The 25665-nt window shown below is 56.1% G+C and overlaps 1 protein-coding gene across 1 annotated transcript in view; it reads left to right on the top strand.

Moving 5' to 3' along the window:
- The first annotated feature begins 337 nt into the window (after positions 1-337).
- TMPRSS6 (transmembrane serine protease 6) overlaps positions 338-25665 on the top strand; it is a 38828-nt gene continuing 13500 nt past the window's right edge. The window contains 10 exon segments of the mRNA XM_032266592.1: positions 338-587; positions 5006-5202; positions 9362-9495; positions 10896-10963; positions 11812-11996; positions 12293-12334; positions 18319-18523; positions 21026-21162; positions 22491-22603; positions 22962-23071. Coding sequence (XP_032122483.1) covers positions 5007-5202; positions 9362-9495; positions 10896-10963; positions 11812-11996; positions 12293-12334; positions 18319-18523; positions 21026-21162; positions 22491-22603; positions 22962-23071 — 1190 coding nt within the window. The 5' untranslated portion in view covers positions 338-587; position 5006.

Raw genomic sequence — 25665 nt, 5'->3', positions numbered from 1 at the left:
ATTCCCAGCTAAACAGAAAATAGCCTCCAGCCCCACCCCTGCCTTCCCTTTCTCCTCAGTCCCCAGAGTGCATGGGCCCAGCCTCCTTTTCTCTCTCTCCGGCCAGTAGCTCCTCTAGTCTCTCCCATCCAGGTAAGCAGACCCGTGCGAGCCCCTGCGCTCACCTGCACCGGCCTCTGCACAGTCCTTGGCCACCCCTACCTCATGCTCTTGGGGTCCAGGGGCTGTAACCAGGCAGGCATGTCACCAGGCAACGGGCGTCAGGGGAGAGCTCGGATCTCCAGCACCTGCCTGCCAGCCTCCGGGGTGCCCGTGGGGGGGAGGGGGCAGGGTAGGAACTGCCTTCTCCTGCCTCCTGCCTGTTTACCTGTACTCAGCCACAGTGCCGTCCCGGACCCAGCAGGAGGAGCCCCATGGAGCCTGGGGCCACAGGCCACAGGGGACAAGGGCCAGACACCCTGGCCATGGCTCTGGGCCATTGATCCAGCCCAGGCAGGCCCCAGTGGGGGCGGGGAGGCCTTGGTCTGGACAAACAGAGGCTCCTGCGGCCTGCGTGCAGGCGCGGCACCTATCAACCACTCCCAAGGGTAAGTAGGGGCCTCCAGGAGAGGGGACCGGGATCTATGAATGACCTGGTGACAGTGTCCACCCTAAGATCTGGGCCTGGTTCCCTGGGGCCTGAACCACCTACCCTGCTCTGAGGCCAGGCCTGCAGGGCCTCATCAGCCAGAGAGTGATCGGTGAGCAGGTGAGGGACCATGCAGAGTGACACCGGGTGTGGGGACAGGCACAGCGTCAGTGCTGGGCGGATGGTGGCCTGGGGTTCAGGCGGCAGAGACAGGAGGAAGGGAGAGGCCACCCTACCCCTGCCTCGCAGGACTGGATGTGCTGCCCCCTCCATACCCAGTACCCCCACCTGGGCCTTCTGGTGTAGCTGGCAGACCCGGAGCCCCACACTGCACCTGTGTACTGACTTAAGCATGGGACCCTGGGCTCACAGGCTCAGAGCTGGCGTGTGTGTGTGTGGTGTAGGAAGGGTATGCATCTATGAGTTTTTTTTGCTGTTGTTTGTTTGAGGTGGAGTTTCACTCTTTTGCCCAGGCTGGAGTGCAGTGGTGCGATCTCAGCTCACTGCAACCTCCGCCTCCTGGGTTCAAGCGATTCTCCTGCCTCAGCCTCCTGAGTAGCTGGGATTACAAGTGCACACCACCACGCCTGGCTAAGTTTTGTATTTTTAGTAGAGACAGGGTTTCACCATGTTGGTCAGGCTGGTCTTGAACTCCTGACCTCATGATCTGCCCACCTCAGCCTCCCAAAGTTGTGGAATTACAGGCGTGAGCCACTGTGCATGGCCGCATCTACGAGTTTTTGTGTTATGAATAGCTGTGCGTCTGTCCCTCTGCGTGTCTCCATCCATGTACATCTGTGGGTCTGTGGGTGTGTTTCTATGTGTGGAAGGGACCCCGCCCAGTCTCCCACACTCAGGACTCTAGGCCCTAATGGCTTCACTGAAAGATGCCTCTGTGGGCCTAACCCAGAGTCCCTGCTCCGCTCTGCTCCGCCCTGGCTGAGGGACCTCGGGTAAGTCATGTTACCGCTCTCTACCTCAGTTTCCCCAGCTATTAAATAGTCAGAAAAGCCCGAATCCCAGGCTGCTGGAGGCTGCAGCAGAGTTTACAGCACTGCCTAGCACAGGGCTGGCATGTGTGGAGTTCACACACAGTGATTGAATCCGGATCTGCACTGCTGGGGAAGTCATAGCCCCACCCCATGGAGGGAGACTCACCTGCAGCAGGGAGACCTGAGACCCTCCAATGGCCAGAAGGGCAGGACGAAGTAAGAAGCAGGTGCCGGGCGGGGGGGGGGGTCCAGGTGCTCAGAGCTGGGGACAGCTTCAGGGCCCTGTGGCAATTGGGGTACTCTCCCCACCTCCAGGAGCTCAATGTGAGGGGCAGAAAGGGTGCCCACACGGTGAACTACACATTGCAAAGGGTCAGTCGCCCCTTCTAGGGCCCTCAGGGAGAGCTGTGAAGAGGTCTGAGCTGAGGTGACGGGGGCCAGGTCGGGAGCTGGGGTCCCAGGCAGAAGGAGGACTGTGGGGTGCCTGGCTGTGAATAAGCACTGACGGGGCTCAAGGTCCAGGAGGGCTCTTGGTGCTGACCGGCAACCTGCTCTCGATCCGTAAATGTTCACTACCAGCTCACTGCTAAAATTCCTTACCAAGAGAAGTCCGGTGCCACGGGGAAAAGAGGGTGGGGATTGGAGGAGATGGATGTGAGGGGCATTTAGAGGGAGGCAAAGTCCGCATGCCCTGGACAAGTGGCAGCTTTGCAATGGGGACTCGAACCTGCTGTGTGGCCTCAAGCAGGCGTCTCAGTGCCCTGTTAGTTACTGGTCTGTTTCTTGCCTGTTTCTCACCAGGGATGCTGTGAACATTTAGGGAAGTGGGTGGGGCTGTCCCACCCATTGCAGGACATTTACCATTCCCTGGCCTCGGCCCCATTAAAGCCAGTAAGGCCCACCCCATATGCAAGAATACCCCAGCTTTGGGTGTGGAGGGGAGTGCCATGCCCAGTGAAGGTCCCCTGGAGTCCCTCCTTTCCTTGTATCTGATGGGGGCTGCTCACCAGAGTCGCTGTGGCTGGACACCAAAGACCCTTAGCTGGGAACAAAGCCAAGGGGAGCTGCAGGGAGCGGGGAAGCCGGGAGAAGGGCTAGGGTCCTTCAAATCCATCTGGCAGGACTTTGAGCCCTAGACTGAGTTATGGCTAGATCACTCTGGGTTTCAGTTTCCTCATCTGTCCAATTACTAAGGACCCCTACTTTTGGAAACCTGCTGTGTAAAAACCCCAAGACACAGCCCAAAGGAAGCCCCCACCTACATCTAGGGTACATTTTATTTTTTCAGGGTATTTTTTTTGAGACAGTCTTGCTCTGTCATTTAGGCTGGAAGTACAATGGCACAATCTCAGCTCACCGCAACCTCTGCCTCCCGGGTTCAAGTGATTCTCCTGCCTCAGCCTCCCAAGTCCTGGGATTACAGATGCCTGCCACCATGCCCGGCTAATTTTTGTATTTTTCATAGAGACAGGGTTTCTCCATATTGGCCAGGCTGATCTGGAACTCCTGACCTCAGGTGATCCATCCACCTCAGCCTCCCAAAGTGCTGGGATTATAGGCGTGAGCCACCGTGCCCAGCCCTGGGGTGCATTTTAAAGCTACACAGTATTTATGGATATAGTAAAAGTCTAGAACGCTTGCTCTCCTGGTGGGTGGGTCAAGGGCCTTCTCTGTACTGTGGGGAAACCTGCCTGAAAGGCTAAACACATTGGGATGTTTGCTTGAAAGGGTTTCAAAATAGAGCTGCAACCCTGGATCGTGGAGAGAGGTGACATTCAGTTGCTATTTAATCATGATTTGTTAATTAACAGCTCATTTATGGGAGGTATCTTAGATTAGGGGAAAAAGCAAGGAGTCAGACATCCAGACTCAACCTCCACTTTCCTGCTGTGTGACCTTGGGCAAGTGGCTTCGCCTCTCTGGGCTTCAGGTTTTTTTAATCTGTAAGATGTGGTTGGGAGTGAATGCCAGGTTTTCAAATCAGATAGGGAAAATGAGGCTAGGAAAAGCCCTAGACTGAGTTATGGCTAGAACACTCTGGGTCTCAGTTTCCTCCTCTATCTGATGGGTGCAGAACTGGAGCTTTAGGTGAGATAACGCAGTGTGGGCATTAGAAAGAAAACATGGGACAATGGTGCCATATCCCTGTGTGGCCTGAAAACTGCATGTGAAATGTCTCATGAGGGCATGAAATGAAGACTAGTTTTTGATCCCTTCCTCTGCCCCGAGAGACTTTGAGAGTAGGGAGGTGAGAGAGCCTGTAGAAAGCAAAAAGTTCTTCAAAGTTTCCTTTCTTTTTGAAGAAGAAGAAGAAAGGTTAGAAACAATAGTTTGTTGTAAAGACTTTCTTCAAAGCCGTCTTATCTTATTTTTTGCTGGTAATTCTTTGTGAAGCCCTGTCCTATGTAGCTGTTGGGCATGCTCACAGGCATGCAGTGCATTCCGTGTCCTTGTACTTTAACCCGGATACCTGTGCTGGAGGTGCTCACAGGCATGTCCCAGCTCACAGCCTATGCCCCTTCCTTATTTGGACTGACTCTTTTCCTTTGTTCTCCATTGCCTTTACCTACTTAGAAAAGTTTTCAGTTGTTAGCCAATCAAGTTTTAGTTTAGATCATGAGGGTTCCAACCAATGGAGATCAGACACAGCAGTAAAGACCCAATGCGTCAGGAATAAGTATGCCTGCCTTTCCTTTGTACGTTGTACTCTCGTGGCAAGATGGCTGACAAGAGCACCCTTTCTGCAGAAAGTAAAATTGCCTTGCTGAGAGAATTTTGTCGGAATGCTAATTTTTCCTTGCAGTATCTAGGAATGAGCATTCTGTCTCTAACAGAGATGGTACTCGGTGAAGGAAGGCAGATCCCTGGCCCAGCACAGTGCCGGCGCAGGGGATTCTGGGGCAGGGGCTGAGTGCATTGACTGTGTGGGTGTGGTGAGAAGCTCTGTGAACCAGAACCAGGAGAAAGGAACAGCATTCTTTGCGTGGAAGGGAAATGAGGGCAAGAGGTCGGACACCTGCAGAAGCCTGCACCCGAGGTACTTCAGTTCTGCCTGTAGGTGCAGCCTCTAGGGAGTGGGTGTGCAGGCACTGAGCCCTCTGTCTGTCCTCTGATCATAGGGAAACCAGTGGTAAGCAAAGGTAGGGTTCTTGAGCCAGACCTGGTCTAGCTCAGGTGCCTGCCCTCTGGGGCAAGCTGCTCTGAGATGCATTTCCCTCCTCTGTGAGCTGCCTCAGCGCCCACTTCCAGTCACTGCCACCTGATGCTGTTACCCTTCCACTCTGAAAGGCAGGGAAGTCTTGCTTCCATGTACCACCAGTGCCCAGCAGAGGCTCCCTTGCAAATGTGAGGCTGTTTTCAACTTCAGTCTGTGTTTCCCTGGCAGGATGCCCATGGCTGAGGCCCCCCAGGTGGCTGGCGGGCAGGGTGATGGAGGTGATGGCGAGGAAGCGGAGCCAGAGGGGATGTTCAAGGCCCACGAGGACTCCAAGAGAAAAGCCCGGGACTACCTCCGCCTGGTACCCCTGTGGTTGGCCCTGGTTGCGCTGGCTTTGGTGGGAGTGCTACTTTGGTATTTCCTAGGTAATGTCATGGGACTGCCCAGGAGAGACACTTGGGGAGGACTTGGGGTGGCCATAGCAGGCACAGCAGGACAGAACTGGGTTCCAGGTTCAGCCATGCTTAGCATGTTGATGTGTCACCTTGGGCAAGTCCTTTCTCCTCTCTGGGTCTCCCTCCATGTCCTGCCAGCTGGAGATTCCGTCAGATCCTGGTTCCAGGTCCTGTGGCTCAGGTCTGCTCCCTGCTTGGGCAGAGTGCTGCCAAGCTCCCCACCAGGTGGGGAAAGAGGGGTCTCTTAGCACCGAGTTCTTGTGAACCAACCAGCCCAGGGAGCATAAACATTGCCTTCTGTCCTCCTGGGTTGCCCCAGAGGCTTGGAGCCAACCCAGACCTGAAGAAGGAGGCCAGAGGCACTGATGGTACCTGGTACCAATTAGTGCCTCTGCTCACTTGAGTGCAGCCTGGGTTCTCCTCTAGGGTAGGGACCATAGTTCTATCCCCTCTGGGTCTTCAGGGCCCAGCATGAATAGGGGATGATGTGGGCAGCTGGAGAGCAGCCAGCCTTGGGGGCCTCTCCCATGTCCTTAATTATACCCCCTGATCCCTGATCTCACAGCCCTCGGTCAGTCCCCTGGTGCCCCTAGAGCAATTGACCTGTGCTCTGGGCCCATTCATCCAGGATTCCATTCATTCATTTATTGAATAAACACTCTTGAGCATCTGTTACCTTTTTCTAAAATGGATGAAGTCTATCCTCTTCCTTCTGCCTTTGACAGTGGGAAGTAATGGAGAAATCAAATTGGACTATGCCTATAAAATGCTTCCCATACACTGTAGAAGACTCATTCATTTGTTCATTTAGTCGGTGCTAAGCACGTCCTGTGTGCTAGGTTCTGTCCCCTGTCCTTGTGGTTTAGCCAAGGCCTCAGATCTGACACTTACTCTGAAGTGCAGCATATACTGGGACAGAGGAAGGCGAGGGCTGGGAAGCCACAGCAGGGACAACCCAGCTTGCCTGTGTGATCAGGGGTATCCCATTAAACACCCTGTGAAGGTTAGCTAGTGCTCTTCCTGGCTGAACCTACTGGTGGAATTCCAGGCCTGTTGAAAGCAACCTGGGGACCAACTTTGGAGCAGTGGAGAGAAATCCACGTAGACCTAGATCCAAGGGGGTCAGGGTTGGGGTGTCTGTAAGCAGCCTCTGGGAATGACCCTGTTGGGGACCCCAGGCCTGACATGGGCCTGCTTGCAATGACTCACGGTGATTCTACCCAGAGTCGAGCAAGGCGGGCAATAGATGCTGTGTGCATTTCATCACCGGCAGGAAGCCAGTGCCCCAAATAGCACAGGGCTGCGGGGGCCCTCCTCAGGTAGCGGGCTAATTAGTCTTCAGGGTAAATCACAGGGCACTAGGCTGGAGGGCCAGGAACTCACCTGCAAATTGTTTCTCTTTGCAGAGGAGTTTAATTCCCCCTGATTACACTCCTGGGGTAAATCACCCCCCACCCCAGGAGAGGTGCTCCAAGGGGTGAGTGCTCCCAAGCCTCGTCTGGGGGAAGCCAACACCCCCACAGAGGGACTAAGGGCAGAGGAGGCACTTCAGGAGCTGTTTGAAGGACTCCTCTCACGTGGACCAGGCTGTGCTCCTGGGACTGGGTGCTGGGCAAGGAGGTGGATGAGAGATTCGCCTTGCCTGGTCTGGAAGAGGAGGTGGGCAAGTGGCCGGTGACACTGGGGCAGGACAGGCCGCAAGCAGGGAGGGCAGCCTGGCCCGAGGAGAGGGTGGGGCCGGCTTCCCAAGGAGGATGGTAGCAGGGCCCTTAATACCACCAGCCATACGTATTTCCCGGTCCTTTCCCTTTCCTGCTCTCCCAGGCAGGAGTGTTCTCAAGTCCCCAACACCCGCCTGTCGCTGTCTTCTGCTTCAGTGAGAAAACAGAACGGCTTAGAGAGAAGCCCCGTACATGTTGGCGTACCTGCCCCCCCCCGCCCCTGGCTGCAACACGTACTCTTCTCCTGGGCCCCAGATCCCACCCCCTCTGCCCACACAGTGGCCGGAGACCAGCAGAGATGCCCTCTCTCCCCCAGCAGTAGCGTCTGCCAGTGTCTCCTGGGGTAACCCCCATTTCTCTGCTCCCTTGACAGCAAAATGCTCGAAGGAGCTGTCAGTCCATATCCCCAGTCTCTCTGTGCCCTGTCCCCCCTGCCCCCCAACTCCAACAGCCATTGCCAAGGTGGCCAGCGTGCCAGACTGCTAAATCCAACGCCCAGCCTCACTTTTCATTGCACTTTCCCCGGGGGTGCACCCCCGCCTCCCTGAAGCCCTTTCCTCCTTTGACTTAGGGCTGACATGAGGTCCTTTCTGCTCAGCGGGTTGTCCCTGCTGATGGGGGGCCTCTCCTTTCTCTCTCCACCCACTCCTTTCGTGATCTCATCGGCTGCCCTTAGCTTCAGGTGCCCTTTGTACCCTGATGACACCCAGACTGGCATTTCTAGCCTGGGCGTCTCCCTTGAGCTTGACTCTGGAGCTGTCCCTGCTCTTCCTCTCACGTGTCTAAGAATCTCACACCTCATGCGTTCAGACCGCGAGGTGTCTGCGTAATTTCCCCACACCTGCGCCTCACACCCCCGGCGAAGACACTATCTTCTTTCTGGCACCTTCCCCTCGCTCCTCTCTTTCTTTTCTACCCCCGCCTTAATTTGCCAGCAAACCTAGTCATCTCTAATTCCAAAATACATCAAAAGTGGCTGATGCCAGTCACTTCTCACCCTCTCCTCTGCCGCAGCCAGGGCCAGGCTCTGTCCCCTGGACATCTGTGCCCCAGAGCCCTGCCGGCGTGTCCTTGACGCTCTCTCTGCCTCTGACCTGCCACCTTAGGGCCTTTCTCCACATAACAGCAGAGGGAACATTTGATAAATTAAACCAAGTTTTCTAACTTTGCTGCTTAAAACCTCCCATGGCTCCCATCTTACCCAGAGTGAAAGACCGAGTCCTCCTAAGTCTGGCAAACCCTACCCGGCCTCATCCCCTCCTGCTGTCCCCTTGCTCACTCTTTGCTGCTCCTGAAACACACCAGGCAAACTCCCGCCCCAGGGCCTTTGCACCTGCCCCTGCCTGGGACATTCTTTGCACAGATACACATCACCTTCTTCCCTGGGCTCCGCACCGCAGCCCACCCCACACCCTGATTGCCACTGCACGAACCACCTCTAACCTGTTATACACCATGTGCTGTTTACCATCCGATTCCTTGCTAGTCTTCAAGCTGCTAAGGCGGTTTTCTTCTGTATTGTTCTGTTCACTGTTATGCTCTTATAGCCCCAAGTGCTTTGGCTCAGTTCCTACATGGCACTGCTCACACGTGGGTGCCGCATACCACGTGGTTCCCAGAGCCACGCCTTTCTTTTTGTTGTTGTTTGAGACAGATTTTCGCTCTTGATGCCCAGGCTGGAGCGCAGTGGTGGGATTTCCCCTCAGCGCAACCTCCACCAGATTCAAGCAATTCTCCTGCCTTAGCCTCCCAAGTACCTGGGACTACAGGTGCCCACCACCACGCCAGGCTAATTTTTGTATTTCTAGTAGAGACAGGGTTTCATCATGTTGGCCAGGCTGGTCTTAATCTCCCAACCTCAGGTAATCCACCCACCTGGGCTTCCCAAAGTGCTGGGATTACAGGCGTGAGCCACCAACCTTTCTTACCCACCACTGTCAGCTTCCCGAGGGGAGGCACATCTGTCTTGGTTAACTAGCATACCCCATGTAGCAGGTGCTTAGCTCACGCCTGCGGGGATCCCTGGACGGCCTGACCAGTGGAAGGATGCCTCGTGGGGCTGACCCATGACCTTAGCCTTCTGGACTTAGGGGATTTCCTGGCCTTCATGTCATCCGTGTCCTGGACTGGTTGTTGTGTCAGCCTCTCACTGGGAGCGTCTAGGATGCCATCCATCCGGGGCCTCTCTCCTCCCTGGCACCTGGCAGCCAGTTTGTCATCAAGTAAGCTTTAGATGACCATGATGACAACGGCAATGACAAAGATGATGACGATGATGATGGTGGTATCGTGGAGACCCAAGACAATGAGGCTGAGCTGAGGTGTGGGTGGCAGGAGAAGGCATGGAACAGACAGGAGCCTTTTCCATCCGCTTCCTCCGGTAACCCTGCTGGTTCCTTCCTGGACAGGGCACAAGGCGGAGGTGACGGTCAGCCAGGTGTACTCAGGCAGCCTGCGTGTGCTCAATCGCCACTTCTCCCAGGATCTGGCCCGCCGGGAATCCAGTGCCTTCCGCAGTGAAACCGCCAAAGCCCAGAGGATGGTAGGAAAGGATCTGGGGGATGGGAGGGGGAGTGTGGGAGCGAAAAGAGAGGGGTGGGGTCTGATCACAAGGAGGCAATTGGTAACCCATCTGGAGCACTCACGGGGACCACAGCCCTGCCCCAGGTTGAGGGTGATGGGAAAGTCAGTGGGTGCTTGGGTCAATCGCACTCAGATTAGATCCTGATCACACCTCTTACCAGGGGTGGAACATGACCTTGGGAAGGGTCCAAAAGTGCAGCTGACACTGTCGATGACCCACTCCTGCCCCTCCGTTACAGGGTGGTAGCCCCTCCCGTCCCTCTGTTACAGCATGTGCCCCTCTCGCCTCTCCCTTACAGGACAGTGGCTCCCTCCCGCCCCTCCCCTACAGGACGGTGGCCCCCTCCCGCCCCTCCCTTACAGGACAGTGGTCCCCTTCTGCCCCTCTGTTACAGAGCGGTGGTCCCCTGCTGCCCCTCCCTTACAGGACGGTGGCTCACTGCATGCAGGCTGGTCTACTGCCTGCCGCTTTCAGGCTACAGGACCACTGGCCAGCAGGGTAACCCAGAAGTGCTAGAGCAATATTCTCAGGAGCACCCTTGAGCCATGGGCGCTGGCATGGGTGGATCAGTACCGCAGCTTCCTTGGCCCTGGCAGGCGGGGGCAGTTCAGAGAAAGTCCCAGGCTGTCTCCCAGAGGTGCCCTGCTGGGCTGAGCTCAGACGCTGTCAGCTCTCCCCTGTACATTCACAGCCCAGGTTGGATGCCCACTTTCCAGCCTCTCTCCCCCTCCCAACTACTGTTTCCCAGAATCACCTCCAAATCAGCCACTTGTCCCACCTTCTCAATGGCGGGTCTGCTTCCGAGGGACCCAGCCTGAGGCTGTTTCCTCCTCCATAAAGTAGGGGTGATAACAGCACCGGCTGCAGGTTCTTTGGGGGTTGCAGCGAGGCTGAGATAACAGAACATTATTGCCACGCTGTGCAAAGGCTTCAGAGCCTGCAGTCCTGCCGGCCGCACCGTAGTTGCAGATGTGTAAAAACTCCAGCCAACTGTGCTACTCATCAGAGCCACTGGCTTGTCCCAGGCTACGGGAGGAGGCAGGGAGGGGACCCAGAAGCGCAGTGGGGTTTTTCAGAGTGGACGAGTGACTTTTGGCAGGGGGCAGAGAGGTCATTGGCAGTTGGGGTGGAGGTGAGAGCCAACTGCAGTGGGAGGGGAAGGAAGGGGACGGGGTGTGAGTTTCATGCATGCCCCAGCCCGGCCTCGGAATGCTGTGTGACTGTGAGCAAGCCTGTCCGCCTTGGAGGCTCCTGCATGGAGCAGGGCTGCCGGGAGGAGCAAAGAGCACCCCAAGGCAAGAAGCAACTTGGTCTGCCCTGCAGAGGGTCCCAGGGACTCTTGTCTTCCCTCCTCACAGCTCAAGGAGCTCATTGCCAGCACCCGCCTGGGAGCTTACTACAACTCCAGCTCCGTCTATTCCTTTGGGTGAGTTGTCCTTGCCCCCAAACAGCCCCTGCTAGGATCTGAGATTCGAAGAATGGGAGGGGGCTCTGTAGGCTTCTGATGCAATGCCTTCATGTTTAAAATGGGGAAACTAGGCCAGGCGCGGTGGCTCGCACCTGTAATCCCAGCACTTTGGGAGGCCGAGGTGGGTGGATCACGAGGTCAAGAGATTGAGACCATCCTGGCCAACATGGTGAAACCCCGTCTCTACTAAAAATACAAAAATGAGCTGGGCATGGTGGTGCGTGCCTGTAATCCCAGCTACTCAGGAGGCTGAGGCAGGAGAATCAGAATGGTTTTAACCTCGGAGGCGGAGGTTGCAGTGAGCCAAGATTGCGCCACTGCACTCCAGGCTGCCGACAGAGCAAGACTCCATCTCAAAAAATAAAAAATGGGGGAAACTAAGGCACAGAGAGGGAACTTGACTTCCTGCATGTGACCCTCCCTTCACTGAACTCATCTGTGGAATGGGAACATAGATGTGATAGGTTCACACCAGGCGGTGACTCTGATGGCTCATCAAGGTCCTGACACCATCAGGTGACCCATGCTGGCGGGGATAGGGGTAAGAGCATTGGCTCCAGGGCCCGGCTGTCGTGTTCACATCTGGTTCTGCCACTTGCAGCGTAGTCTATTGCACGCAAGTTAACCTCTGGCGCCTCAGTTTTCTCATTCGTAAAATGGGGATGATGAGAGTGCCTCCTTCAGAGGTTCCTAGGAGCCTTCTGCGTGAAGACTGCAGTGCAGCAAGTGCTCAGCGTGCACGAGCAGGGGCGGGCTGCCAGACCTCAGAATCCTTCCCTGGCCCCTCTCACTCCTGCCTGCTTCAGGGAAGGACCCCTCACCTGCTTCTTCTGGTTTATTCTTCAAATCCCCGAGCACCGCCGGCCGACGCTGAGCCCCGAGGTGGTGCAGGCACTGCTGATGGAGGAGCTGCTGTCCACGGTCAACCGCTCGGCTACCGTCCCCTACCGGAACGAGTATGAGGTGGACCCCGAGAGCCTAGTGATCCTGGGTCAGTACTGGGAGCGGGAACATGGGGTCAGCCTCATAAGGTTGGGGAAACAGCTGTGGTGAGGCCCGGGGAGGCTGCCTGCCAGGGCTGGGGTGCTCTCAGGGCAGGCCCCCTGGAGAGCCCCCTCAGGTAAGGGAGCAGTGCCATTGCATTCAAGCGGCCAGGACAGAAGGCGGGGTGAGGGGCGCTTGGGGTGAATCTCAGAAAAGGCTGGCTCCAAGAGTCTCTTTTAATTTTATTTTCATTGTATTTTCTTCTATTTATTTCCTCCTTGTTTATCTGTTTCCTTTTAACAGAAGCCAGTGTGAAAGATATAGTTGCGCTGAATTCCACGCTGGGTACGCTCCTTGTTTTTCATTCCGCACTTTCCTTTTGAGTTGGTGTTTTCCTTGGCTTTGTTGTGTGTCAGGAGGCCACAGGGCTGCTACAGTGGGTGCAGGAAGCCCGGGCCAAGGCTCACCCGGTGGGTGCCGTGGTGGACTCAGTGATGGGTCCCAAGCAAGTCTTGAGCAGGTGCGAGGAGAGGAGGTGGTGTTGTGCACGCGTCTATTTGTGTGTGTCTTGTAGACGGGTGTGTATGCGTTCCTGTGTGGGCGTGAAGATGAACCAGGTTTAGTGGTCCACAAATGTGACTCTCCGTCTCTATCACTGACTTCACCCTGCCTCCAAGCCACCGTTTGCACTGATGGTAGAAAACCGTGTTGGCGATTCACGGTTTATAGTCATGTTGGTTTTAATACTTGGTCCTTTGGAGGTAGCGGGGCCGTGGCATTCAAGAACGCTCCTTCCACTTCTTCCTTTCCTTCCCAGTCAGGCTCATCAGCCCTACCTCCCCACCTGGTGTCATATTGCTAGAGTCACCTTGCTTTTCTCCAAGCGGACCCACAGTCTCTCAGCTGACCAGCAGAGTCACCACGCTGCACAGGCAGGAGGTGCTGTGCTAAGTCGTCGTGTGTGTGAGTTGTACAGTGCACCCACTGGGCTGCTGGACTCTGTGGCCCCTAAATTCTCAGATTCCTCCTACACTGTCTAGCATTGTCACCTGGAGCCAAGGTGGGGGTGAGCGTCTCAACCCCTTCTCGGGGAGGGAGGCAGAGTTTAAATCCTCATTATACTTTTCCTTGCCTTCCCCCTTCCCATCCTGCTGGCCAAATGCTTGCCTCCTTATTGGGTGGAGGTGATGAGGTCAAAGTACAATTTTCAAAGAGGTAAAATCATGATTCTCATACAAAGATAGTGTGACCATGTGTCAAAGGCCTATTTAGCTGATTAATGGGAGAGCCAGTGGACTGGTAAAGAATGTGAGAAACCGATTATCTACCTACCTACCTACCTATCTCTCTGTCTGCCTACTTGGCTGCCTCCCTGTCTATCTAGTTACCTAGCTAGCTAGCTGTTGATCTGTCAATCTGTTTGTCTATCTATTATACATATATCAGTCGATCTATCTCTATCTAGCTGTCTATCTAAGCTGTCTACCTAGTTGTCTATCTATCAATCAATCATCTATTTGTCTGTCTAACTACTTACCTATCTCCTTGTCTGTCTACCTAGCTAACTAGCTAGCTGTCTGTTCATCTATCTGTCATGAATCATCCGTGGAAAAAGAGAGCCGCTGGAACAACATTACGAAGTTAGATACGAACCTGGTCAATGTCCTACCAGGCAAGAAAACTGAAACCTTTGGGGTTGTCTTTTCTAATGAATTAAAATCATTGACAGCTTATTATAGTGTTCTGAAAGTTAACATCTACCTCCACAGAGTCCAAGGCTTGATGGTCAACATCCAATAGTAAGTCAGAATTATCACTCCTGAGAGCCTCAAGGGGACTTAATCAGACAATGCTTGGGGACAGAGACTGGCTCACTGCAGCCTGCACACCAAATCTGGTCCCCTGCTGCCTGATTTTGGAGGGCCCATGAGCCAAGAATAACATAAATAAGAATGACATATACACACACACACACACATATATATATATATATACGTGTGTGTGTGTATATATGTGTGTGTGTATATATATATATATTTTTTTTGGAGATGGAGTCTCACTCTGTGACCTAGGCTGGAGTACAGTTGGGTGATCTCGGCTTACTGCAACCTCAGTCTCCCAGGTTCAAGTGATTCTCCAGCCTCAGCCTTCCAAGTAGCTGGGATTACAGATGCCTGTCACCACACCCAGCTAATTTTTGTATCTTTAGCAGAGAACCGGTTTCGCTATGTTGGCCAGGCTGGTCTCGAACATCTGACCTCAGGTGATCGCCCGCCTCGACCTCCCAAAGTGCTGGGGTTACAGGCATGAGCCACCGTACCTAGCTGACTTTTATATCTTTTAATGATTGAAAAAGGTCCTATGGGGCCAGGCACGGTGGCTCATGCCTGTAATCCCAGCACTTTGGGAGGCCAAGGCGGGCAGATCACCTGAGGTCAGGAGTTTGAGACGAGCCTGGCCAACATGGCAAAGCCCCATCTCTACTAAAAATACAAAATTTAGCTGGGCGTTGTGGCCAGTGCCTCTAGTCCCAGCTCCTCAGAAGACTGAGGCAGGAGAATCACTTGAATCCAGGAGGCGGGGTTTGCAGTGAGCCGAGATTGTATCACTGCACTCCAGTCTGGGTGACAGAGTGAGACTCGGTATAAGAAGGAAGGGAGGAATGGAGGAAGGGAGGGTGGGTCCTATGGAAAGTTGTTTCCTCCTGTTGTAGAAGAGCCTGTGTAATAGCCTCGTGTTGCCTCGTGCCTGTGTGTCCCCATGTTCCTGGCAGTTATTCTGCAATTATCTGTGCTCAGTGGGTGTTCGTTTTATGAGTGAACAATTGAACAAATGAATGAATGCATGAATGAGGAGACTGCTTCAGTGCACGTCCAGAGCACAGAGTCTCGGGGCAGGGAGAACCACTCAAATCCTTTAAGTCGACTTTCGGAGCACTTCCTCCACGCCAGGCCCCATTCCTGCACTGAGGACACCAGGATGACCATGTCCTCACCCCTGCCCTTGGAGGAGCTTCAAGCCCCATGAGGGAGACAGACTTATAAACAGATTCTCATAACAACAAGTGCCAGTGTGAGAATGGAGGCCCCAGAGGCGGTGGAGAGAGGGAATTGTTCCTTCCAAAGCAGAGGGGGTGTGTCACGGGCCTCACACACAGCCCCAGATCTACAGGCAGAAGGGATTGCTCCTGACTGGGGGATCCTGGAAGACTTCATGGAGAAGCCATCAGATTTGAGTACGGGCCGGGCACGGTGGCTCACGCCTGTAATCCCAGCACTCTGGGAGGCTGAGTTGAGCTGATCACCTGAGGTCAGGAGTTCAAGACCAGCCTGGCCAAGATGGCAAAACCCTGTCTCTACTAAAAATACAAAATTAGCCTGGCATGGTGGTCCTCTCCCATAATCCCAGCTACTCCGGAGGCTGAGGCAGGAGAATCACTTGAACCCAGGGGGTGGAGGTTGCAGTGAGCCAAGATTGTGCCATTGCACTCCAACCTGGTGATAAAGTGAGACTCCGTCTTGGGGGAAAAAAATAAATTAGCGGGGCATGGTGGCATGCACTTGCAGTCCTAGCTACTTGGGGGCAGAGGAGGGGAGGCTAAGGTGGGAGGATCACTCAAGCTCAGGAGGTCAAGGCTACAGTAAGTTGTGTGGCATCACTGCACTCCCGCCTGGGTGACAGGCTGTCTCAACAAATAATTTTAAAAAGAAAAAGAAATAGATTAGGACCTGACAGGGGGTAGGGGCTCCCTGGGCAGACGGAATGGTAGGGGCAAAGCCTGGGAGAGGGGAACACCCCAGGCTTGATCAGTTACTTCCTCCCAGCCCCCAGAGGGGTCAGGCTTCCTGAAGGTTTTTCTGATTAACAAGAGGTTAGCACACACCTCTCCACTGAATTCACCTCAAAAAAAAAAAAAAAAAAGAGTAATTATTAAGTGGCAAGGGCAAAGAATCTGCTTGGCACAAGATTTAAAGAATATAAAACGCTTGGAAGAACCAGGCTTCTTTTCCCAGCTGCTGGTGGCAGCCCTGTCCCTTCCCTAGGCAGATACTGTTGGTGTCTCCCTGGGAAGGTCAGCTCCCCACTGGAGTCAGGATGGAAGGGGTCAGGGAGAAGGGGCTGAGCCACAGGTGGCAGCCTCACAACAAAATGTATTCACCTCCATCCCCTTCCTGGTCCCCGGCACTGCCCAGAGGAGGTCCTAAGACAGGAATAATCCTGACATCCATTTGACAGAAGGCGGAGTGGCTAAGCCACTGGCCCAGACTCATACAACTGCTGAGTGTTGGTGCTAGGTGGGGAGGGTAGTGCCCCTCCCTCCTTCTCTCCAGTTCCCTCCCCCTACCCACTCTCCCCTGGGGGCCCAGCAGATGGCTAGTCTGGGGGGCTGCCCTCAGGCTGACCAAGCTGACAGGGGGACCTTTGCTTGTCTGTGGCCTTCCAAAGAAGACATTTTAAAGCAGAGAAAATAGACTGAAAACTCAGATTATTATTATTTTTTTTGAGACGGAGTCTCACTCTGTTGCTCAGGCTGGAGTGCAGCGGCATGATCTCAGCTCACTGCAACCTCCGCCCCCACCGCCCCCAGGTTCAAGAGATTCTCCTGCCTCAGCCTCCTGAATAGCTGGTACTAAAGGTGCATGCCACCACGCCCAGCTCATTTTTATATTTTTAGTAGAGGTGGGGTTTCACTGTGTTGGCCAGGGTGGTCTCAATCTCCTGACCCCCTGATCTACCCGCCTTGGCCTCCCAAAGTACTGGGATTACAGCCATGAGCCACTGTGCCCGGCCACAACTCAGGGTTTATAATTGCATGTCACCAGGCTGCCTCCCACATCCCAGGTTCATTCCTAAACCCCACTGACTCCTGGAAGAACAGCAGGCTTCTGGGGAAGTTTAAATGAGACACTGGGTGATCCACAAGAGAGGGTATGTTCACCGCCAGACCCTGGTGCCTAGATCAAACACACAGTAGGTGCACAATCACTGTTTTGAATGAACGAATGAATGAATGAATGATGCAGGTGGTACTGCTTTGGAAGTTCTGGCAGCTCATCAGAGCTTACGGATTAGATGGAAGAGCAGAGGCTCACTGGTGTGTGGGGCAGGGGCACAGGGTGTGATGGCGAAGGAGGTGTGAAGTGAGGCAGCCGTGAGATGGGCTAGGTCTGAGCCTCAGGCGGGGTCAGCTGCAGGCTGGCAAGTCACAGGCCTTTCTCCCCAGCCATGCCCGCTCCCTCTCCCTCACACCCACCTGAGGAACAGGCATTGCCTTTCCTGAGCCCCTACTGTGCGAGGCGCTGTGCTGGGCACTCAAAGGTGCATCATTCCACAGCCTGCCGGTGGTCCTGCCAGGGCTGTGTTATCATCCCATTCTACAGATGAGGAAACTGAGGCTCAGTAAAGATCAGGTGGTGGCTGGGCAAACCCAGGTCTGTGCAATGGGCACAATCATTGTAAGTATCTCATAGAGCTGTTGTGGGCATTCAGTGAGACAGTGAGCGGAAGGCATCTGCTCCGTTTCTGGCCTGCAGCAAATGCTTGAGAAGTCCTCGTTTTATTCTGATAGCTTCACTGTCAGTAGCTCAAAGCTCATGTCCTCCCACCAGGGCAGCCTCCCAGACCCCTCCTTTGGGCACTCCCTTCTCTCTGTGGGAAGCGAAGCCCTCATCCTGTCTCCTCTTCACTGCACGTGGCCTCACTGGTCTCCACAGTGCAGCTCACAGCAGCCGGAGGAGTGTGTGGTCCAAGCCAGCCCATGTTCCAGCCTTGCCCAACCTTCGTGGCTCCCCACGGCTGCAGTAGAAAGTGGCACCCGTCCTGGGAGTGGCCTGGGCCAGGCCTCCCTGCCTTTAGCTTGTCCTCTGGCTACACATGCCCTGTGCACACTTTCCTCAAAGCCGCCCAGCTCGCCCCAGCCTCTTTGCTCATGCTGGGACCCCCAGGACGCCCCCAGCCCACAGGCCAGGTTTGGAGCCGTCACCTCCTGAGCTATTCTCGACTGTTCTTCGTCTGTCTGTCCCTGCTGTTGTCCATGGCCCCAGGCAGCGCCTGGATCTTTACCTGGGCACTCAGAAGGCACGAAGCTCAGTGGGTGTCCATCCCATGCATGAATGACTGAACCAATGAATGAACGCATGAATGAGGATACTGACAAGGGAACGCAGCCAGGAAAGGGAAGGATGTGGGCTAGAGCGTGTCTGTCCGTCCCCACCAGGCTCTGCTGCCCACCCCATCCTGCCTGGGGGAGGACCTCGAGGGATCTGGCTCCCGGGGTCCCCTCCTTCTGGCTCACAGGAGTCAGGGGCTGTGCCCCTTTCCCCTTCCAGGCTGTTACCGCTACAGCTACATTGCCCAGGGCCAGGTCCTCCGGCTGAAGGGACCCGACCAACTGGCCCCCAGCTGCCTGTGGCATCTGCAGGGCCCTGAGGACCTCATGCTCAAACTCCGGCTGGAGTGGACGCTGGCTGAGTGCCGGGACCGACTGGCCATGTATGACGTGGCTGGGCCCCTGGAGAAGAGACTCATCACCTCGTGAGTCCCTGGGAAGGAGGGCGGGAGGGAGGGCTGGAGAGCGGACTGGCTGATGGAGGGGGGTCAAAAGTCAGGCAGCATTCTTAGACAAGGGGGCTAGGACCTTAGGCCTGGGTACCTGGGATCCCAGCGGGGATAGGGGAGAGGAGGCTGGAGATGGTTGTGTACTTCGGGCATTTTCCCTCACTGAGCCTCAGTCTTCCCATCTGTAACAAAGCTGTTGTTCTAGATGACCCATAAGGTCAGCTCTGGGAGGCACCTGGCTTGTTGGCATGCTTCAGGGTCTGGGCACAACCTGGACTTTCAATCCCTGGGCTCATTCCTAAATCCTGACTACCTCCTGGCCGAACACCCACCCTCCCTGCTTCCCAGCTTCTGGTGGGGTTTAAATGAGATACTAGACGCTCCATGGGAGGGGATATCTTCACTGCCAGACCCTGGTGCTTAGACCCAATGCACAGTAGGTGTGCAGGATCTGTTTTGAGTGAATGAATGAATGATGTAGGCGGTGCTGCTTTGCAAGTTCTAGCAATGCATCAAAGCTCATGGATTAAATGTAAGAGCAGAGAGGCTCACTGGTGTGTGGGTGTGGGTGTGGGGGTGTGATGGGGAACTCCCTGCCTCCTAGCTGTGCACCCTAAGGCAAGTTACTTTGCCTCTCAGCACGTCGATTTTTTTAACCTGTAAAATGGGTTCACAATCATGCTTACCTTCGAGGGTCACTGGAGGATTTAAATCGGACTATCTGTGCCATGATCCTCACATCTAGTGAGTGCCCAGTAAACGTTAGCCATTATTGCTATCACTGTATATACTCTAACTGGGGCTGGCCACAAAAGGCATTGAGTGGCAGGAGCAGTTTGGACTTTGATATTTGGTAAGTGGGGAGCTACTGATAGTTCTTGAGCAGAGGAGTAGGGCGTTAGGGCATGAGATATGGTGTGGAGTGCAGAAGAGATTAGGATCAGAAGGCAAGTGGCAGGGGGTGGGGAGCAGGGACTGGAAATGGACTTGACCTTCAGGAGCCTGGTCACCCTCCCACAGGATGGGGAAACAGGTGTTGGCCTGCGAAGCTCTGCAGGAGATGGGGAAGATGCTGGGCTGGGCAGTTCTCAGCGATTGTTTGTTGAGCACTTACTTTGTGCTGGGTGCCAGGCTGATGCCTCTTCCGTCTCACTTGAGCCATGGACAGCCTCCAGGCAGATGGGAGGAAACCAGTGTGCTCAGATCAAGGGCAGTCTTTGAACGTCAGCTGGCAGAGATTCTTGCCACACCCCTCCCCCAGAACCTCTCCGAGCTGCTGTCTCCTTGTCACCCTTCCTGCTGCCCTGCTGGGTGTCACCTCGATCTGGGGGCGTGTGTGGGCTGAGTTCCTGGAGGGCTCTGGGAAGTTCAGAGAAGCCAGACACCATCTGACTTCCAGGTCCAAAAAGGGTGGGGATACTTAGGGGTTTCCCCTGGGACTTCTCTGGGTGCCCCTTAGCCCAAGGTTGGGAGGGGACCTGACTGCCAGGCCCAGTTCTGTTCCTACTCAACTGTGGCTCCCGGTGGCTCCCTGGTCCCAGACCTTTAGAGAAGCTCTAAAATGATGGGTCAGGCCCAGGGGCCGACACACAGCCAGGGAGCCTATTGGGTCGCCCACTCAGGGGGAGGCGGGGCTGTTAGTTTCTTATAAATTGGTCCATCAGATGCACTGGGACTCCAGAGAGCGCTGTCATTGGTGCTGGGAAGCTTGGTGGAGGTTGGTGAGAGGGTGAAGGGGAGCTGGAGCACCCCTGTCTGAGATGGGCAGGTCAGGGCATCTGCGTATGTGGGAGGGTACCAGCCATCAAGGGCAGTGCCTAGCGCAGGCCTGTCTCTGCCACGGACTGCCGGTGGGGCCTCAGTTTCCCCATCTGGGAGTCATGCAGCTGACCTCAACAGTGTCACCAGAGTCTTTTCAGCGCTGACATTACAGACTTCTAAAAGCCCAGAAGTCTAAGATACGGATATTTGTTCTTGAGCCTCCCAGGCACCAAGCTCTGGGCAGATTTCTGGGGCACTCTGGGGGTCACCAGACCACACCTGCTTGTCCCGTCCCACCCTTGAACAAGGCCAGGAGTTGTGGTGTGGCCAGCCAGAAGGGGTGGTCGCTGCAGGTGCCAGTCTAGTCTCCCTGCCAGAGATGTTGGGGTCACAGTGATTCTGTAACAGGGGCTGGGGAGGGAGCATGGGACTCAAGCCATCATCATCAAACTGTTAAGTTCCAGAAGTCTGGGGAACCTCCTGGCCTCTCTCACCTGAGGAGCTGGACTGGCCCTTGGAGGACCCTCCCTCTGTCCTCTGGGGCCAGGGAGACACAGACACCTCCCCACGGACAGACAGCGGTCTGGTAGCAGACCTGGGCCCAGAACCCAGATGTCCAGACTCCCGCCCGCCTCCCCGAGCCGCCACCTGCCACCCTCCCTGCCCCTCCCCTCCCTGCCCCCGGCCCATCCTTTCTGCCTCGCTCTGCTCCGCCAGGGTGTACGGCTGCAGCCGCCAGGAGCCCGTGGTGGAGGTCCTGGCGTCGGGGGCCGTCATGGCGGTGGTCTGGAAAAAGGGTCTGCACAGCTACTACGACCCCTTCGTGCTCTCCGTGCAGCCGGTGGTCTTCCAGGGTGAGGGGCCAGGGCTCCCTGGGGCAGGGAGGGGTGTGGTAGAATCCCAGGGCCCTCCGCTGGGCTCACTCCTCACCTTCTTTGCCCGTTGCGATTCCACTCCCCTCTTCTCCCTCACCCTCCACCCATCTGTCCGCAGTCTGTCTCCTTCGCCCCCCTCCTCTCTCTCCCCCCTTTCTGCTTTTCTCTTTTCTGTGCTGACTGCCTCTCCTCCCTCCTCACTCCCGTGAACCTTCGTCCCCTCCCCTCGGCTCCGCACCCCCTCCCGACCCTCTCCCCCACCCCTGCACCCACCAGCGGCTGGGCCTGGAATGCGGGTCTGTTTGCAGCAGGACGGAGAACGCCTTTGATTCCGCCCTAGACAGTCCGCGCACAGCCAAGGCAAGCGGGCACCTGAGGGGCGATGGCAGCACAGCCAGGCCTCGGCCCCTGGTGTGGCAGGTCCCTATTGCCTCCCAGCCCCCACCCTCCTCCTGCTTGGGGACCTCCCTCCTCGCCCCCTTCCCAGGAAGGGCAGGTCCCACCCCACGCTGGACAGCTGTTCTGGGCCTGGGCCAGCGTGCCTCTGGGCAGGAGGCTCAAACTTTGCCATTTCTGGAGCTCAGGAGGGGAGGGTGGCAGAGAGGAGGCCACCGAGTGCCGGCAGCTGCTTCTCCCCCACCCCTCTCCCCACTTTGCTCCCTCCCACTCCAGGTCCCGCCCTCTCCTCGGTTCTAGAGCATGCGCACTCTCTGGCAGGGACCTGGGTCCCCAGCTGGCCACCCCAGGGCGCTAAGTGGGTAGCAGAGTTGTTCTCTTGGGAGTTTGACACAGGCTGGAGCGCGGAGGGGACAAGGCGCTTTGGGGACCCTGGCTCCATGGAGAGGTGGCCAAGGCAGCTGAGGATGCTCCTGTCCTGCCCCTGGACCCCTCAGCCTCTCCCTAAGTAGCCCCAACCAAGACACCCCTTTTCCGTGAACCTCATCTTCAGAAGGGGGCACAGCTCTCTCTCCCACAGCTGCCACACCGTGAGGCCTGTGCAGGCGTGAAGGCATTTTGTAAACTGGCGAGTGCTGTCCCTCGAATGTCAATAACAAACACAGATCGAGCGCTTACTACCCGCCAGGCTGTCTGAATGTTTTGTGTCTATTCAATCCACTCCACTACCCTATGAGGTGTTGCTATTACTGTCCCCGTTTTCCAGATGAGGAAACTGAGGCCCAGGCTCACACAGTCACACCCAACCGCAGGGCTTTGCTGGCGGCAGTGGCAGGGGTGGTGGGGTTACAAGCTGCCTGCTGGGAGGTGCAGCCAGGGCACCCTGTGTAACGGCGGCTCTCCTGGCCCAGCCTGCGAGGTGAACCTGACGCTGGATGACAGGCTGGACTCCCAGGGCGTCCTCAGCACCCCATATTTCCCCAGCTACTACTCGCCCCGCACCCACTGCTCCTGGCGCCTCACGGTGAGCCCCCACCCTGCCTGACCACCTGCCCTCTGCCCCAAGCACCCCCCAGGTCCCTGGGGACCCAGGATGAGAGGGGATAGTGTCCCACCTCTGCTGAAGCCCCCACAGGCTGAGCCCTGGGTACAAATCCTGCCAGGGTGTAGAGGGGCGTGGGCAAGGTCTCCCTCTGTGGGTTACAGCAATGCCTGTTTGTTGAGTGACTGATAGACTGTATCCCCACCTGGGATTCTGTGTCTCCTCCTCTTTGTTGTTAAGGAGTGGGTTCACCAACCTGGGCACACCCCGTGGGCGACCTGATGGCCCATCAGCCTGGTCACACCCCACGGCCACCTAATGGCCCTCTCCTCCCTCCCAGGTGCCCTCGCTGGACTACGGCTTGGCCCTCTGGTTTGACGCCTATGCACTGCGAAGGCAGAAGTCCGATTTGCCATGTACCCAGGGCCAGTGGACAATCCAGAACAGGAGGTAACACTTCCTCTCCTCCCTCCAGCTTCCTTTCTTCCCTCCCCCTCCCTTTCTTCCCTCCCCTAGAGGTGGCCCCCGACAATGGGAGCCAAGTCCCCATCGTCAGAGGGGCAGCAGGGGTAGCAAGCAGAGGCTGCGGCTGGTGTCAGGCCTATGCTGTTGGGGTGACGTGGGGTGTGACTTCAGGTCTGTGCTATTGGGGTGACACAGTGTGACTTCAGGCCTGTGCTGTTGGGGGTGATGGGGGTGTGACTTCAGGCCTGTGCTTTTGGGGTGACATGGGGTGCGACTTCAGGCCTGTGCTGTTGGGGAGACACGGGGTGCGACTTCAGGCTTATGCTGTTGGGGGTGACAAGGCGTGTGACTTCAGGCCTGTGCTGTTGGGATGACAAAGGGTGTGACTTCAGGCCTGTGCTGTTGGGATGACAAAGGGTGTGACTTCAGGCCTGTGCTGTTGGGGGTATGGGGGTGTGACTTCAGGACTGTGCTGTTGGGGGTGACACAGGGTGTGACTTCAGGCCTGTGCTGTTGCGGGTATGGGGGTGTGACTTCAGGCCTGTGCTCTTGGGGTGACACAGGGTGTGACTTCAGGCCTGTGATGTTGCGGTGACACAGGGTGTGACTTCAGACCTGTGATGTTGCGGTGACACGGGGTGTGACTTCATGCCTGTGCTTTCGGGTTCACACAGGGTGTGACTTCAGGCCTGTGCTGTTGGGGGTGACATGGTGTGTGACTTCAGGCCTGTGCTGGTGGGGGTGATGGGGTGTGACTTCAGGCCTGTGTTGTTGGGGTCACACGGCGTGCGACTTCAGGCCTGTGCTGTTGGGGAGACATGGGGTGCGACTTCAAGCCTGTGCTGTTGGGGTGACACAGGGTATGACTTCAGGCCTGTGCTGTTGGGGTGACACAGGGTGTGACTTCAGTTCTGTGCTGTTGGGGGTGACATGGTGATGCAGTGACTTCAGGGCTTTGCTTTTGGTAGTGAAATGCTGATGGAGTGTGATATCAGGCTTGTGCTGTTGGGGTGACATGCTGGTTCAGTGGCGTCAGGCCTGTGCTGCCTGGAGAGCAGAAGGCATCAGTGGCATGTTGGGGGCATCTCTGGACCTGGCTGCCTGACTGCTCATGGTGCTCCCTTGGGGCCTCCTTGCTACTCGCCTAGGCCGAGCATGGCTGGACTCACCCCCACACCCCCAGCGCCGCCGGAGGCCACAGAGTGACCCTGAGATGGCCCATGATTCCCAGTTCTGTGAATGATGAGAACATGTTTTCCTGCCTCCCTCCCTACCCCAGAGCTGAACTTTACGTCTCAGGGAGGCCCAGAAAGGAGAAGGAACAGTCTTGGGTCTGACACCCGCTGTCTCATCCCCCACCCCCGTGGGGATTCCATTTGCCAGAGACAGGGCCCCAGCATTCGGGGGTTCGGTGGTGTGGAGTTAGGTGCTAAGACGGGCGTTCAGTGTGTTGGCCCGACGTCCTGTGTGATCATCAGCGCTGTCCCCATTCCCCAGAGGAGGAAATGAAGGCTCAGCAGGATTAGGTGGCATGCAGATGGGTCCACAGTTGGGGTCTCTCCCATAACCCCTCCAGCCACAAACAGCAGGACAAAGGAAGCCCCACCCCATGCTTCCTGTGGGAGGACCCTCCCCCTCCCCCTCCCCCTCCCCTTCCCTTCCCCCTCCCCTTCCCCTTCCCCTTCCCTTCCCCCTCCCCCTCCCTTTCCCCCTGCCCCTGCACGGCCTCCTGCCCCACCCCATGCTTCCTGTGAGAGGGCCCTCCCCCTCCCCCTCCCTCCCTGATACAGTCGGGCAGGGATCTGGATACTGGGGAGCCAGGGACTTCACGAGCTACCATTGGGTAATGACAGAGTGAGTGTAGAACACGGATGGGGAGAATCTTTTCCCTTATCAAAAGGAATGCTGCCTCGGTGGTGAATTTGAGGCACCAGGACAGCTTCCAACAGGGTGGAGGGATCTCCCTACAGCCTCTGAGCACCACTGAACTACATATGTGTGGGCTGAGCCAGTCCCAGTGCCCAGCCTGGGGTACAAGTGGGGAAACTGACCAGCGAGGGCTAAGGACTTGGCCTCTCGTCCCTGTCTTTTCTGCCTTTCAGTGGTGGGGATGGACTTTAGGGTGCAGACAAGCGGTGGGTAGGTGGTAAGGGTGAGGCCTGGCAGCTCCCCGTGTCCCCACAGCTCCCCTCCCTCTGTCCAAGCCCCCCTCACCACGTGAGGATGGGAGTGCTCAGAGGGGTCTGGCATCAGGGTCTGTATGAAACTCCAGATGCACCCCTTCCTCATCTGTGAAATGAGGGCCTCAGGCCAGCCCAGGGCACCAGCCTTCAATTATTTACCCATCAGGAAGATGCTGTCTCCTGTACAAGTTGAGTTGATTCATTCCTGGCCAAATGCCATTCCAAGTCAGGCTAGGGAGGTGGAAAGAGTTCAGCACCTGCCTCCTCTGCTCCCTACTTGGGAGAGGACTTAGATCCCCCAGCCTCAGGTAACTCATCTGAAAAAAGGGCATGAAAGAGCCCCTGCCCCCGGAAGATTCAGTGAGACAGTGCGTGGAGAATGTTGCGTGTGCAGGC

The sequence above is a fragment of the Sapajus apella genome, unplaced genomic scaffold (assembly GCF_009761245.1).
Source record: "Sapajus apella isolate SASKATOON/1434 unplaced genomic scaffold, GSC_monkey_1.0 scaffold160, whole genome shotgun sequence".
NCBI lineage: Eukaryota > Metazoa > Chordata > Mammalia > Primates > Cebidae > Sapajus > Sapajus apella.
This window is presented reverse-complemented; position numbering and strand designations above follow the sequence as displayed.